Source organism: Engraulis encrasicolus, chromosome 19 (assembly GCF_034702125.1).
Source record: "Engraulis encrasicolus isolate BLACKSEA-1 chromosome 19, IST_EnEncr_1.0, whole genome shotgun sequence".
Lineage (NCBI taxonomy): Eukaryota > Metazoa > Chordata > Actinopteri > Clupeiformes > Engraulidae > Engraulis > Engraulis encrasicolus.
Window position 1 is genome coordinate 25,130,703 of NC_085875.1, and position 15,513 is coordinate 25,146,215.

General features: G+C 44.2%; 1 protein-coding gene across 1 annotated transcript in view; it reads left to right on the forward strand.

Annotated features, from left to right (window-relative positions):
- Positions 1-2,025: 2,025 nt before the first annotated feature.
- rragd (ras-related GTP binding D) overlaps positions 2,026-15,513 on the forward strand; it is a 47,320-nt gene continuing 33,832 nt past the window's right edge. Inside the window, exons 1-2 of the mRNA XM_063183930.1 lie at positions 2,026-2,300; positions 8,603-8,898. Of these exons, the coding sequence (XP_063040000.1) occupies positions 2,174-2,300; positions 8,603-8,898 (423 nt within the window). The 5' untranslated portion in view covers positions 2,026-2,173. The remainder of the gene's footprint in view (positions 2,301-8,602; positions 8,899-15,513) is intronic.

Genomic DNA, 15,513 nt, shown 5'->3' on the forward strand with positions numbered 1-15,513 from the left:
CAAGGACAGCTGAAGACTGTATTTGGTTTTCTGTTCAGAGCTGCGCCTCTCTCTCAGAGTGCTGCTGCTATACTGTCTGTCTACACCCACACAAGACATAAGCTCACTGTAGTGCAGTGCATCTCAAATCCTGCAGGGTAGAAAACAGATCAGTATTCTGTTTCTTCTGTGTCAGTGCATCAGTCGATAAGGGGCAGAAGGCCAGCCAAGTAACAGTTTAAATGGAGCCCTTAAGCAGATAGGGAGAGAGAGAGAGAGAGAGAGAGAGAGAGAGAGAGAGAGAGAGAGAGAGAGAGAGAGAGAGAGAGAGAGAGAAAAAGAGAGAGAGAGGTGGTGCGTGGCAGCATCAATTAGTTTGCAGAGGCTGTGGAGTAGAGGGGCAGGGACAAAATCGTAAGAAAGGGCCATCCCATTAATACATACAATGTAATGAGGTACTAATTCTGGGCCCCACCTTTGCCTGGGCCCTGGACAACAGACCCTTTTGTATCCCCCCCACCCCCCCTGGTCGGCTCCCCTGAGAGGGGCTTCGTATCGCCTTCACCCTCCTCTTTAGCATTCCGGTAGCAGGAACAGGCCTATTTGCCCACGTCAAGGCTCGCTGTGGTAAGGTATAGGCCAGAGCACTGGGGGCCTGTCAAGACGCCGGGCGTTAATTAATGCCAACAGATTCAATGTTGACCAGAGATAAGATCACAGGTTGGTGGTGAACATGCCAATACTGGGTGATGAACAGATGAAAGAGAAAAAGGCCCATTGGGAAACTCCCAACTCCCATTGTCATTGTGACACAGCACTCCACAACACACAAGTGAACATTGCACACCATACATTTGCATTTATGCCTCACCCGTGCAAGGGGGCAGCCCTCAATGGCGCCCCAAGGGAGCAGTGTGGCGGCACAGTACCATGCTCAGGGTACCTCAGTCATGGAGGAGGATGAGGGGAGAGCACTGGTTAATTACTCCCCCGGTCCCCCCACCAACCTGGCAGGTCAGGAGTCGAACCGGCAACCTTTGGGCTACAACTCTGACACCCTAACCACTCAGATGCCAAAGCCAAGAAAAATAGCCAAAGTTCACTAATGTCTTTTAAGGCAATTGTTTAATATCATATTGTAGGCTTTAAGTGAAAGGGGGCTGGGGGTGGGGGGTTCCCTCCTCTATTCCATAATGCTGTCAGCTTCTCCACCACTACAGATCACAGAGAACAATACTGCACCACTCTCCAGCATTGTTCCCAGCAGGTCTACCAAATAAGGCCGGAAACATTCCAGTTGGCTGAGCCAAATATCCATATTTGGAGCACTCGGTGATGGCATGCGTGGTCAGCAACATATGTGAGTCAGTGGAACGTCCAAGGCACTGAAATCCAATGCCAGCGCCAGATTGTTTACTCCGCTGAGGAGATCCACAGTAGGCTTATGATTGCTGCTGAATGCACTAATCTCGGAGGTTTCATCCAATGCATGACTCTCTAAACAAAGCAGAGCCTCTGACGCAATTGACCCTGTTTGCATAGTTGCGCATCGCCATCCAGCGGATTCAGTTGGGGCAAGCAAACCATTGGGTCATTATCCTAACGCACCGGCAAGATACTTTTTCTAGAAGTGATTAAAACCCCTGTCCTTGGTTCTGAAATTGCTTGAAAGGCTGAATAGCTAGGCTATTACATTTAATAAAACACGTCATCCACTGCACTATTCAACACAAATGGACGACAGACTGTAGCACCATAAAATATCCATAAAAACACAGAAATTGGGGCGCCTTAGATTCAAGCATAGCTCGCACAAAATAGCTTTCAATAAACACCAAGTCACTACAACGCGTTTACTACACTTCCCAGTATTCTCAGGATTAAGCGTTTTAGCTGGCTGTCGACCATGTTGCAGCCGCCTGATTAATTTAGAAAGGGTAGGCGTTGCCCTGCACAAAGTACTTGGCATGGCAACTTTGTCCTTTTTGAACCGTGTTTGTCAGAGCTGATCATTGTTTGATGCGAGTGAAGGCATGAATAGTCGCAGTGTACTGCGAAATCTCCTGCAGGCGGGCTGGTATGCCAGTCGCGGCGACGGGAAGGAGAGGTGAAAGTTCAAAATGGCTTGGACATATCAGGTGACAATGTGGAGAAGTTGGTCAAGCGCCGCAGTTTAATATTCAGAACTTCTGGAATGACTAGCGAGGCAGTTTCAAAGTACTGCGAGGAAGATGAGGACTTGGCGTTGGCGTACTATGACGACGACGATGACTTTGATACGTTCACGGACGGGGATGTTGACTGTAGCTGCGAGGACGGAGGTAGCGGATACTAATCCTCTCTAACTTTTCTTGGCTGAACGGGAAACATAACGGAAAGAAAACAGTGAGCTGAGCGTTGCCTCGAATGGACGAATGTGGGCTAGTCCACTATTGCTGTAGTGTGTACCGACATGATAACAGCGTCATTGATAGCCTAGATAGCCTATATCACGCTGAGTAATTTCAGTCAACAACTGTTATGGCGGCATTCTATGTGATATCTAACCAAGGAGAGGGAGTGATTTATTTGCGCACATATTTTTTTCTACCAGAAAGCAGAAGTTTAAACCTAACTCACAGGTTCACTGCTGACATGGATTTGTTAATGTTGCTGGGTTGTAAACACACACACAGAAAAAGAAACTTTGGGTGTTACTGAGAGTTTTTATTTTAGTTTGCCTTCTGCACTCCTTGTGACCTGCTTGCTTCAAGTTTGTGTGCTATGATGAGCCGACAGGTTTCGCAGACAAAACCAGCGCACTACGTACAGCTAATCAGTGAATACTTCGAGCGAGCTTTGTTTTGTCTCTTGACAAGGGCCGTGATTCTAAAGGCAGTAGAGCTCTTCTAGCCTATTTTATGGTTTAGTTCTGTCTGCGCCTCCGCTCTCTCAACCCACCAAGCAAGCAGCGCGCGCAACTCGCCTGGCGCATTCCTCAGTGGAGAGCTATCAAGGTCACAGTCTTCAAATCAGCGAGCATGTGATTGGTGGGAGGGACCGGAGGACCATGTATCCACTTCACTCACCAACAATGTTGATGACTTGATCTACTACAGTCTACTGTAGGGCCTAGGCTACGTAACGCATGGCACCAGTCTTGTGACTCGAACCTAAGCAGGTGGTGGTAGTGAGTGGTGAGAAGGATAGGGTTAGGGTGCCAATAGCTGGTTGTGGGCTCATAAATTTCGTAGCCAAATGCCAGCCAAGTGCCATGCAGGGCCTATAGTATACTGGATGACCCTGTAATACCTGAACACTTATTTTGAAAGATATTCATTGGGCTTCTTGTGCCGTTTTCGTGATATGACTGTGTGTGTGTGTGTGTGTGTGTGTGTGTGTGTGTGTGTGTGTGTGTGTGTGTGTGTGTGTGTGTGTGTGTGTGTGAGCGAGAGAGAGAGAGAGAGAGAGAGAGAGAGAGAGAGAGAATTGATGGTTGAGAGAAATGTGGAAGGAGTGAACCTGGCTCTGCAGATTTACGTATATGATGGCGGCTCCTGAGGTCTCGGCCTCAGGGACAACTTTGTGGTTCTTTGGCTGTGTGTGTGTGTTTGTGTGTGTGTGTGTGTGTGTGTGTGTGTGTGTGTGTGTGTGTGTGTGTGTGTGTGTGTGTGCGCGCGCGCGTAAGCGTGTGTGTTTCTCTTTGCCTGTTCTCTGTGTTCTTGTTCTTTATTGCCTTTGAGTGCAGTGGCATTGCACAGGCTTGCGTCATACTGTTAGCTCGCCATGATATAATTTCAAAACACATTGTGAACTTTTGTGATGACTCCAGGCTTTAGAGTGGAAGTCCAGCAGCACCATCATTTAGCCTCCATTCCATTCCATGCCATCACTATCTACAATGAGAATCACCAAGATCTCTTTCTCTCTCTCTCTCTCTCTCTCTCTCTCTCTCTCTCTCTCTCTCTCTCTCTCTCTCTCTCTCTCTCTCTCTCTCTCTGTATGCATTGCACAAAAAGATAAAAGTATGCTATGTGGTTGTGAGACAGTAAATAGGCATACGGTAGGCAGAAGCATACAGAAAGTAAAAGCTCAACTGAGATACTCCAACTCCCATTGTCATTATTGTGACACAGACCTTCACAGCACACAAGTGCACGCTACGAAACTGCATTTATGCCTCACCCATGCAAGGGGGTAGCCCCCAATGGCACCCGAAAGGGAGCTGTGCGGTGGGACAGTATCATCAGAGAGAGTAGAGAGAGAGAGGTTCCATTGGCCCATTGTTTCCGGGTTCTATTATTGCAAGGGGGAGGGGGGGGGGGGTCCCCCTTTAGGCAGACCTAGTCAGACCTAAGGACTGTTCTACTCAATGCTAGGAGTATTATGACACGCCCCTTTAGGCAGACCGGAACCTGGTCATGTTGGGTGCCCATAGCAGCCTATTACATTGGCATATCTCTATATACTTAAAGAATCTCTGGTATCATGCTCAGGGTATGTCAGTCATAGAGGAGGGTGGGGGATTGCACTGGTCAATTACTCCCCCACCAACCTGGCGGTTGGGAGTCAAACTGGCAACCTTTGGGATACAAGTCTGACGACCTAACCGCAACCTCTTACCCATGACTACCTTGCATAGGCATGCAGAATAGGCAGAAACATGGGCATGCACAAATTTTATCGCCAAATTTGTATTTGTATTTTATTAAGATCCCCATTTGCTGAGTGGCACTTGAGCTACTCTTCCTGGGGTCTAGGGGTGTAAATCACAGCCTCCATGACGATGCGATTCAATATCGATATCTTATTCGATGCGATGCGATAAAAAGTTTTTTGATATTTAAGAAGGCCCCACGATACGATACAATACGATTTGATTCGACTTTTTTCCAATTACTTTTCCACTTTTACTATGTTATGGAGCTAGGGCATTGGCCAGGGGCCAGCACTTCGATTATTTTCGATACTTGAGAATGCCCCATAAAATGATGCGATTCGATTCAATCATCAGATTATATCACTATATATTATTGATACATTTCGATTTTTATTTACACCCCTACTGGGGTCCACACAGAACATATAGCAAACAAGACATAAGCATACAAGACTATAGATATACATATGAAGGGTTATTTGCAAAACGGTGTATCTCCATTTTTTGACTTTTGCATTTTATTATTGAACATGGCTGTTCAGAGGGCCTATGTGTGAATTCTTACCATTCACATATTTTGCGAACATACTTTTTTAACCTATATAAAAACACATTTTGCAATGCAATTCAATGGAATGCCGAATACAAAAGGTCAATTTCCCAACATTCTACAAAATGGAGATACATCGTTTTGCAAATAAACCCTTCATATATAAAACAGGAAGGAATAAATTACTTCTTTCCAAATGTGGTGGGATGGGATCATCTATGATGTCTGATTCTGTGTACATAAAGCCGAACCAATCACATTCAATTGAACAAGCATCCAAACATCCTCTCAACTCGATTAATGTGTCATTCTGACTTATTCAAATTAACTGAACGTATAGTACATTCAAAACTCATAAATCATACATATACGTAACTTCGTTTCATCCTGGCACAGCTCGTACCTCTTTCGTCATAACCATTGGAAACTGATCAATGCAACATAAGAGAGTATTCACACGTGTCAGTGACAGTTAATGGAAAAGTTAATGAACAGTAATGATGAAGTTAATGGAAGCCAATTGGAAAGTTAATGAATGGTAATGACAAAGTTAATACCTTTATTGCAGTTTGTGAAAGTAAATCTAAATCTAAGCGTTCAAAACTTTAAAAGTTTGTTCATATTAAATATATGTACAGTATAAAAACCATGTTTTTAATTTCATTTTAAAATATTTTTTTACATTTCAAGTAAATACCGGTAAATCAATTCAACCAGACTAATGAATAAATGGGGAATTAAAGAGGCCTAATGGGCCTCGTGTCATATAGGCTGTAGCTGTGCAATTGGACATGAAATTAAAATGTCACTGGTCATACAGCACAGCCTATGCTATGGCGTCAGTACAGGAACAACTGAAAAAAAGTTCCTCACTTTTCTCTTCTTTTCATTGTTCATTGGTCCTTTTTTTATACTGAAAGTCTATTCCAACACTTGCTCACTCATCAGTGCAGCTTTTTGCCCAGCAGCACACGTCTCTGGCCCTTCAGCAAAAGGGCTATGTATTTGCTCACGTCAGCACTGACGAAACAACTGACCCCCTGTACGGTACAATACTGCAATCAGCAGCACAGTCTCACAGTAAAGTGTGAGGTAATAATAGAGCGCTAATGGACGTCAAGTCATGATAATAACAATCCTGCACCGCAAGCAGAGAATGGGAGCAAACTTACAACGTCTTTCATACACGGAGTGTAACGCTGTCAGATGGTGTGTGTGTGCGTGTGTGCGAGCCTTCCTGCCTACTTACCTGCCTGTGTGTGTGTGTGTGTGTGTGTGTGTGTGTGTGTGTGTGTGTGTGTGTGTGTGTGTGTGTGTGTGTGTGTGTGTGTGTGTGTGTGTGTGTGTGTGTGTGTGCCGGCGCATATGTGTGTGCATATTCTTATGCATTCAAAGATCTAAACTCTGTTCCAACTCAGAACCTGTCTATTTTTATTTTTGCTAAGTGCACTGAAATAATCGACAGCGAGCTTCACAATTACAGATTTGCACACCAGATATGTACAGTACAGTAGGACTGATGTGCTTATGGCAAGCTGACAAACTTTAGATCAACTTACTGTATGCTTGCATGACTTCAGTCCTATGGTATATTACTTCTATTTGATGAGTGTGTGGTTTTAGGGTATTTTTGTGTTGTTTTTCTTATTCTCTTTTATTGGAATTATTTATTGCTTTATCGAACACGGACGGCTGATTTTTTTTGTACTTGTTTTTACAAGGGCAAATGAAACACATTCTGATATTCTGAATTCATTAGCATCTGTGCGTTTTCCTACTTTGTGTGAAACCAGACACAGCAGACAGAGTCCATTTGCCTTTGAGAAAAAGTTTAAAAAAAAAAGAAACCGGAGTGCCACAGTCCCCTGCTCTTTATTTTTTGATGTCTACTTTACCCACTTACTGTTAGAGCACCCGTGTTAAAAAAAGTTTGGATCCACGCAGCGCTTCCGTTTCTTCCTTTTTTTCTGAACAGCAGACAGAGTGCACTGACATAACCTTTCTGAATTGAGAAATATCAGTGCATTTTCAAAGTCAGACAAGGCAGACAGAATGCTCTAATACCTTAGGAGAAAAAGAGCCCATTTGACTGATGGAAAGGTCATCTGGAGATGTTGAGGTCAGAGGTCAGCTGAGGGCAAACTAAGCATGTCTCAAGTGGAGCGGTGAGGTGTAGATTATGATTATTATTAGTAATGATGACTGAAAGTTTTTTGCCTACCAATCAAGACTTAAATATGACGGATGAAGCTTGAGTGATTTGCGTATAGATTGATGCCTCCCTCTTTCTCGCTCTCGCTCTTGCTCTCTCTCTCTCTCTCTCTCTCTCTCTCTCTCTCTCTCTCTCTCTCTGTGATTGCGTACGTGCGTGCATGCATGTGTGTGTGTGTGTGTGTGTGTGTGACTCCTGTCCTCCTAATACAGTCTGTGCTATTTGCCACCACCACAAGAATCTCCGGGATGTTGCCACTGAACTGTTCACAGATAGAAGTTTTTCTTTTTTTCCCTATATATTTTTAGGGCTTCTACCCTTTATTATGACAGCGATAGTGAAGAGCATGACAGGAGATAAGTGGGAGAGAGAGGGGGAGGGCGGTTGGGGCTGGGACATGAACCAGGTTAGACTCAAATCCGGCTCGGGTCCCCATGAGTATGCAAGGCCCTTTATGTACGGGTGGCCTTGCACCATAGAGCCATTTTTTCATGTGATGGGTCACATCATATATAGTGGAGGAGACATGCTCACACTGTTGCCTAATAATGAATACAGTTCTTAACTGGGTGCTGAATCCCACATAAAACATAGATGGGTAAATGAAGCCAAGGACAGCACACTTCAGATTTGTCTTTTGTTTATTCATCTAAGCGCCTAGGCGAATAAACAAAAGAAAAATCTGAAGAATGCTGTGACTGTCCTTCACTTCATTTACTCATCTATGGGTTACATCATTGCATCAGTGCTAGGTTTCAGCGGCAAGGTTTTTGTGTGTTGTATGTATGTATTTTATGTCCGTGTGTGTCTACTATCTGTGTACCTGCGTATGTGTGTCTGTGTTTGAGTGTGTATGCACTTATGTTATGTGCCCCCCTGCCTGGGATTCAGCGACCCATTCATTAGTGAGTTGAGGACAGACATGCTGATGGCCCTGCTTTTGATTATGCATGCATTTGTGTGTGTGTTTGTGTCTGTGTCTTGCATATATACAGTTAGTCCGAATGTGGCCTACATGTACTACTGTATTTGTTTGCCTGTGTGTACGGTGTATGAGTTTGTGTGTACCGTATGTGCAGGTCTTTAGATCAGAGGGTTACAGGTTTCAATCCCCTGCTGCTTAATATGTACAGTGTCTGTCTTATCTGTGTGCATGGGTAAATGAGGGTGCATGTTACTGTATGTGTTTACATTGTGTTCTTCTTATCCCCCTCTCCCCCAGTACTGGGCTTCAGTGACCCGTTCAGCAGCGAGGTGAAGCCGCGCATCCTGCTGATGGGCCTGCGGCGCAGTGGCAAGTCCTCCATCCAGAAGGTGGTCTTCCACAAGATGTCCCCCAACGAGACGCTCTTCCTGGAGAGCACCAACAAGATCTGCCGCGAGGACGTTTCCAACAGCTCCTTCGTCTCCTTCCAGATCTGGGACTTCCCCGGGCAGATCGACTTCTTCGACCCCACCTTCGACTACGAGATGATCTTCCGCGGCACGGGAGCGCTCATCTTCGTCATCGACTCGCAGGTGAGGTGGCGGAGGGAGGGGCGGGGGGGCAGGCAGCTGCCTTTGTGGTAGCAAACATTTGCTACGTTTACATGACGTTTTTAATTCCGAATAAATAATTCTGAATTGAATAGTTCCGTCTTTCATTTAATTCCGAATTATTAAATGACACATGCTAATAGAATTGTCTAAGTAGTACTTCTGTAGACCATTCTCTTCCAACCTTCCAACCTTCCAGACCATCTTAGTGGCGTGCACAAACATATTGGGGGTCAGGCGCTGAAGGTGGTTGTGGGGCATGTGGAACTTCCAGCTGCTTTACTAGAGGCTATATACAGTATGTGCAACATTTGTGAAGCAATTATCATGAGGCACGGGCGCGCTCATCTTCGTCATTGACTCGCAGGTGAGGTGGGCGGGGCAGGTAGCTGCCTTTGTGGTGGTACACACTGGGCATTTCCCAAAGTCTGGCGTGCGTCCTTTTAAGAGCATCAGCCTTCGTATTCACGCCCAGTGATTGGATACTCTTTGGTGAACTCTGCGGAATCACTGGGCGTGACTAATAAGGCTGAAACACTTCCAAGGCTCATGAACTTGACATTGGGAAATAGTGACTGTGTAAGACACATGCTAATAGAATTGTCTTAGTAGTACTTCTGTAGACCATTCTCTTCCAACCTTCCAACCTTCCAGACCATCTTAGTGGCGTGCACAAACATATTGGGGGGCAGGCGCTGAAGGTGGTTGTGGGGCATGTGGAACTTCCAGCTGCTTTACTAGAGGCTATATACAGTATGTGCAACATTTGTGAAGCGATTATCATGAGGTTCATCATTTGTGCTAGGACCCTCAGGTAACGCTTAACTTGACGTGTTCCTGCATAATACATTCATAACATCTGTTATAAAGTCTGCACGAAGCATTGTTTGATTCTTTCATGACCCATTCGTAGATTTCGTACCAAACCTGTCATGAACCTAGCGGACAGAAGGACAGCAACTAAGTGAAATAAAGCAGCAATGCAGGTTTTGTTTTGAACCCTCAATGATTACTGACAAGGGGTTAGATGTGCACTTTGTGGAACTGTGCCTATACCAAAACTCATTCCTAAACCTAACCTGTCAGAGAACAATGTGTGTCAAATCAACCTATAAACATGTCAAACTGTGCCTAGACCAAAACCCAAAACTTAAGATTTTATTTAACCTTAAAGGGGCTCCAGGTAGGATTAAAAGTATAATTAACCCATTTTGTCCTAAGCCCTTTTTGGGAAAGGGTGCCCTCTTCCCATTAAGTTCTAAATATCTCAGCCTCCGAAGCACATACAAACATGAAATGTTTGCATGTTTGCATTATAATGTGTTCATTCAGCTCTAACCTACCCACATAGTTAATAAAACAGCTAAAATCTCAAAATCTTGAAAAACCTGTATGTGTCTCCAGGACACAATGGGTTAATCACGGTCCCGAGTCAGCCGTCGTGGGAAACACTCATCATTTGAAAACATCGCTTTACATACCGTATTCAGATTTGTATTTACTGCTGGCATTCCGGGATGAAAAACAGTCTCACAGCAAGTTTATTTGAACAGCATTTTTTCATTATGTGTAGATTTTGAGACAGGCATGCCATGGGCATCGCGCAAATGACGTCATCCTACCTAGTGCCTCTTTAAGACATGTAAAAGTGTTATCTTTTACCTGACATGTTTCGACGGTATTACTTCCGTCTTCATCAGAGGGTCAAAAGAAAGGCAAAAGAAAATCTAAATGGACATGTCATAATAATAAAGACATTTTTAAACTATACTTTTTCGAGTGCCTTGGAGAAGAAAAGTTTTTTTCTCTTCTCAAGTAAGTTTTGGACATTGAACCTTGAACCAAAGAGCACCCACAAGAATACTTTTTTCATCTTTCTAAAAGGACTGAGCACGCCTCTGACTTCCAGAAAATCTAAAGTGTTGACGTAGCCCCTTAATGCGCGCCGTACCTCCAGTGGCACGCTGTAATAGTCATTTAAATGTAACTACCATAGCACTACAATACTATGACACAACACAGGCCCTTTAGTAATGCACCACCACTTGGTCATTACCATACTGGTAACAATAAATATATAAAGCCGCATCTTAAGGGGTTAAACAGTGAGACATAATGAATGCAATACATATACCAAAACCTGTGCTTAAACATAACCTGTCAGTGAATAATGTGTGACCAGTCCAACTTAAAACTTTGCCTTCCTTTTCCACTACTGCATGCGACATGCCACTAAATCATCATGCCACTAAATCACGGGATTTACTTCAGTGCCAGGGACAGAACATGTGAATGAAAAATATTTGCTTGTCCATATTCTGTCCCTGGCACTGGAGTTGAAGCGACCCTCTGGTATTTTCTGGACATTGGACCCAATTTCCTAGTTAATCAGAGTCGTGTAGGCATGTGGGGAGACTTTTTATATTCCTAGCAGTCCTTGTAATTCCAGAGAGGGCTGGTACTAGGCAGTGTAACAGACAGCTGAAGGCGAACCACATATTTTCTCCCATGTGTGTTTGCTGAGCTATGTTGCATTGCTCCCAGCTATAAATGTGTCTTGATATAGCCAAGTTGCATCACAATGTTACTATGTTGGTGTCATATGCAGCCCACCTCCCTTCTAAACCTGTTTGTAATTTTACTACACAGTCAGTGAAGCAACAAGTCCAGTCCACCCAGACGTGGCATTCCAGTCACGCTTCATAGTAAAACTTGACATGTTATTCAGTTGAGTGGCATGGTCAGTGGACTGGCCAGTCTAAATGGCTGTGGGACTGATTGAAGTCTAGGGCAGAGGTTTTCAAAGTGGGGGCCGGGTACCCCTGGGGGGCCGAAAGGGGATGTCAGGGGGGCCGCAGCAGGTTGGCAGGAAAAATACAGCAAAAAAAAGAATAATTTAATGAATTGAATAACTTAGGTGTATTTGATGCAGCCGAGTCGCATCACAATGTTACTATGTTGGTGTCATATGCAGCCCCCCTCCCTTCTGAACCTGTTTGTAATTTTACTACACAGTCAGTGAAGCAACAAGTCCAGTCCACCCAGACGTGGCATTCCAGTCACGCTTCATAGTAAAACTCCTTCCCAACATTGCAGTTGACTGGCATGTTAGCCATTTGACTGACATGTTTTTCAGTTGAGTGGCATGTTCAGTGGACTGGCCAGTGTACTGTACCTGGCTACCACTTTATAATGGCTGTGAGACTGTTTATTGAAGCCAGGGGTCCACTTCCATTGTAGCCTACATGCACGGTTGTGGTTACAGGTGTGCACATTTATGATGCTTCGTAAATAATTAATAATACTGAATTTTAAAACAGCCGTAAGCTTATGTTGTGCTATTTTGCAACATAGCTCAGCGAGCACATACGGGAGAAAATATGTGGTTCGCCTTCAGCTGTTACACAGTAAGAAGTGCAGAATGAATTCAACACTTTAAAGAATCTTCAAGAAGTGTATTTAGTCCCACAGTATTCTCTAATGCCTCTTTTTCAGTGCCGGTGTTCTGGTAGGTCTAAAGCTCGACAAAGCATGAGTCAGCCGCCACTTTTTGCTTTTTGAATAGGCACAATGCAGCTCAATCATAAAGCAAAAAGTGGCAGCCGAGTCACGCTGTGTCAAGCGGGAAGGCTACCAGAAAACGGGCAATGGATAGTAGGCATAAGTGTTGCATTTTTTACTGTGTACTGGCCTGTTCCCATCTCTTCCTATTCTTTAATTTGACCTTCATTTAGTCTCCTCCAAATTCCACTCTTCCATTCTTCTCTTCTCATCTCACCCACATCTCTTATTCCTTCCTCCTCTCCTCTTCTCTCCTCTTCTCTTCTCTTCTCCGCCCGTCATTAACTGTGTTCTTCCCCCAGGCCTGCTGTAGGCATGTAGCCCACCTGTTCTGATGCCGCCGTTTCATGTGCATCCTCCCTGCCAAAACTAGTGTGAGCAGGGAAGCCGATAGGGGGGGTGGGGGCAAAGGGGCCAGTTGTCCCTGGCCCAAAGATAAACGGGGCACACAATTGGGTCCTCATTGCATTGGATGTATTGGAATCGGGGGCCCTTTCAAATCATGTCTTTGCCCTGGGCCCGGCAAAAGCTGTCAGCGGCGCTGAGTGTGAGGCTTCACCCGCAGGGACCGGAGGTGTTTGGGGCTTCATCAGACTGAATCAAGGGCTGCCTGTCGGCTGCTGAGGAGAGAAAAGCTATTGTTATTGTATTTCCTCAAATGACAGGCAGACAGGGCTAATATTACCGCAACAAACAACTAATTTGGACCTTGCTACAAAATTGGGGAAGGCTACAATTTGATGGAGGCTATAAAAAAAGAAAAAAAAGCTTTATTTGCCAAAGATAAAGATACCCTGGCTATGGCACAGTCTGCTAAAAGAGGCAGGTTTTTATTGAGATAATAATACAATTGAGAAATGTGTTTAGTATGTGATACATGAGTTCAGTCCATGGAGACAAACAACCTGTATGCTATTGAATGAAATCTACTTTTAATGTACAGTAGATCCATAAAAATAAACAACGGTGTTGTATCAATGTAAGTGTTACACTTTGTACTATTTTGTGTACACTAACAATTTGAAATTTGAAGTCCATAAAATGTGCCCTTTGTAAAGTCTCCCACTGTAGCTCTAGTGGCATGCCATAGTGCAGGCAGAGACCGTTGATAAGGAAGAGGTGGTCCATAAGGAGTTTCCTCCAGAAACACCATGTTAGGTTCTAACTCCTAGAACACAGGTCTATGTTCTAAGATGCCATGCCCCCTTAGCAGACTAGTTGGGGTTCCGAATAAATGGAGCTGAATGGGGAAGCTATTAAGTTATGGAGACTAGAATGGATGCCGCGTGCATACATTGACCACGCATAGAGCAATTTACTTCTACCATATTTAGACTCTGTGGTAGAACATTGTGGTGAGTAGGCGTATGAAGAGAAAAGCAGCATGACAACATGTTGTCGTTTGAGCGATGTGAAGAGTGTGATGGGCAGGCAGCTCACTCCTCTGGCAGAGCAGAGCAGAACAGCTGAAGACATGAGGGCATAATGAGGAAGTTGGCCCGCCACTGCAGAAGACTGGCCAACACTACAAACATATGGGACACATGGTCCTCTAAATTACTATTTGGCGTACATGCTGAAGCGGTGTGTGTGTGTGTGTTTGTGTGTGATTGTATGTGTGTGTGTGTGTGTGTGTGTGTGTGTGTGTGTGTGTCTGTGTGTCTGTGTGTCTGTGTGTCTGTGTGTGTTTGCGCGTGCGCATGCATCTGCGTGTGCATATGTGTGTGTGTGTGTGTATGTGTGTGTGTGTGTGTGTGTGTGTGTGTGTGTGTGTGTATGTGTGTGTGTGTTTGCACGTGCGCATGCATCTCTGTGTGTGTGTGTGTGTATGACTGCATGCCCATGTTAAGTCTTTTAGCCTAGATTGTTTTTGGGACTGGTCCTGCTGGAGTTTGTTCTCCATTAAAAAGTCATTTTCTGTTGCATCACTTCATCAATTCCCTGGTCCCTCCTCCTCCCCATTTATATTTAGTACCGCTGTTAAATTCACCAAAGAGTGCGCAGCAGCTTTGTAGCTGAAATAGCACTGATTGTGTTTTATTCATTGCCCGGGGGAGCGGTCGTATCTAAACGTTTGCGTTCGTTAATTGAGAGCATTACGGAAGCCGACGACGAGACATTAAGGCTTCAGACTTGGAGTCAGAAGCACACTCATTCCAGCAAATTGGGTTTACCTGGTAACAGTGGCTCCCAAGCATGTGGTTAGTTTAGATTCCTGGCTCAGAAAAAAACAAACAAATAAATAAATAAATAAAAATAAATGTAGAAACAGAGTAGGGGTAGTATCCATGGAAACATGTACTCTTAGGTATCCCCAGTCTGACGAAAAGGACACATCACCCTCCGGTGTCAAACTTGGGGGTTATGTAACTGAGGGCTTTTGTCTGTGATAGTTTCACACTGACAAGTGCAGTGATCATATCATGTAGACATTGAAAAGAACACTGCATAGCCCTTTGAAGTTGGAAAGGGTGAACTGTTAAATAGAGTGAAATGGCCTCACACTTGGCTCCTGTTTAGTGTTTTTTTTTATCTGCAAACATGCTCACTTATGGTGAATAAAAAAGAAAACAAATTCGAGCAAGCAAGGTTGCAAGCATTCCACCTTGTTTTTTTAATGCAGGCATTTATTTGTCCACCACCTGTTTTCTGGATGTGTGCACCACTATCTCCTTTGAGAAATGTAACAGTCATGGTGTCAGGAGTAACACGAGAAAAATGTATTTTTTGGTACCATTATATTTGGCGTTTGGCGTTGATGACTGATAGAATAATACCACCATCCTGCCATTAGCATGAAGGCTAACAAATTCTGTTATTGAATGGGACTGAATGGTTGGGTTTGGAATGTGGTTGTGAATGGAACAGAGTGACATAACCAGGCTGACATTCTTTGTACTTGGTGAAATACGTCTGTCCAAAAGCTTGTATGCCAAAAAAAAAAAAAAAAACCCCACATATCTCACTACCACCATGAAACTATCTGAAGCTAAGGTGATACATAGTAATAATGATGATGATGATGATGAAATCTCT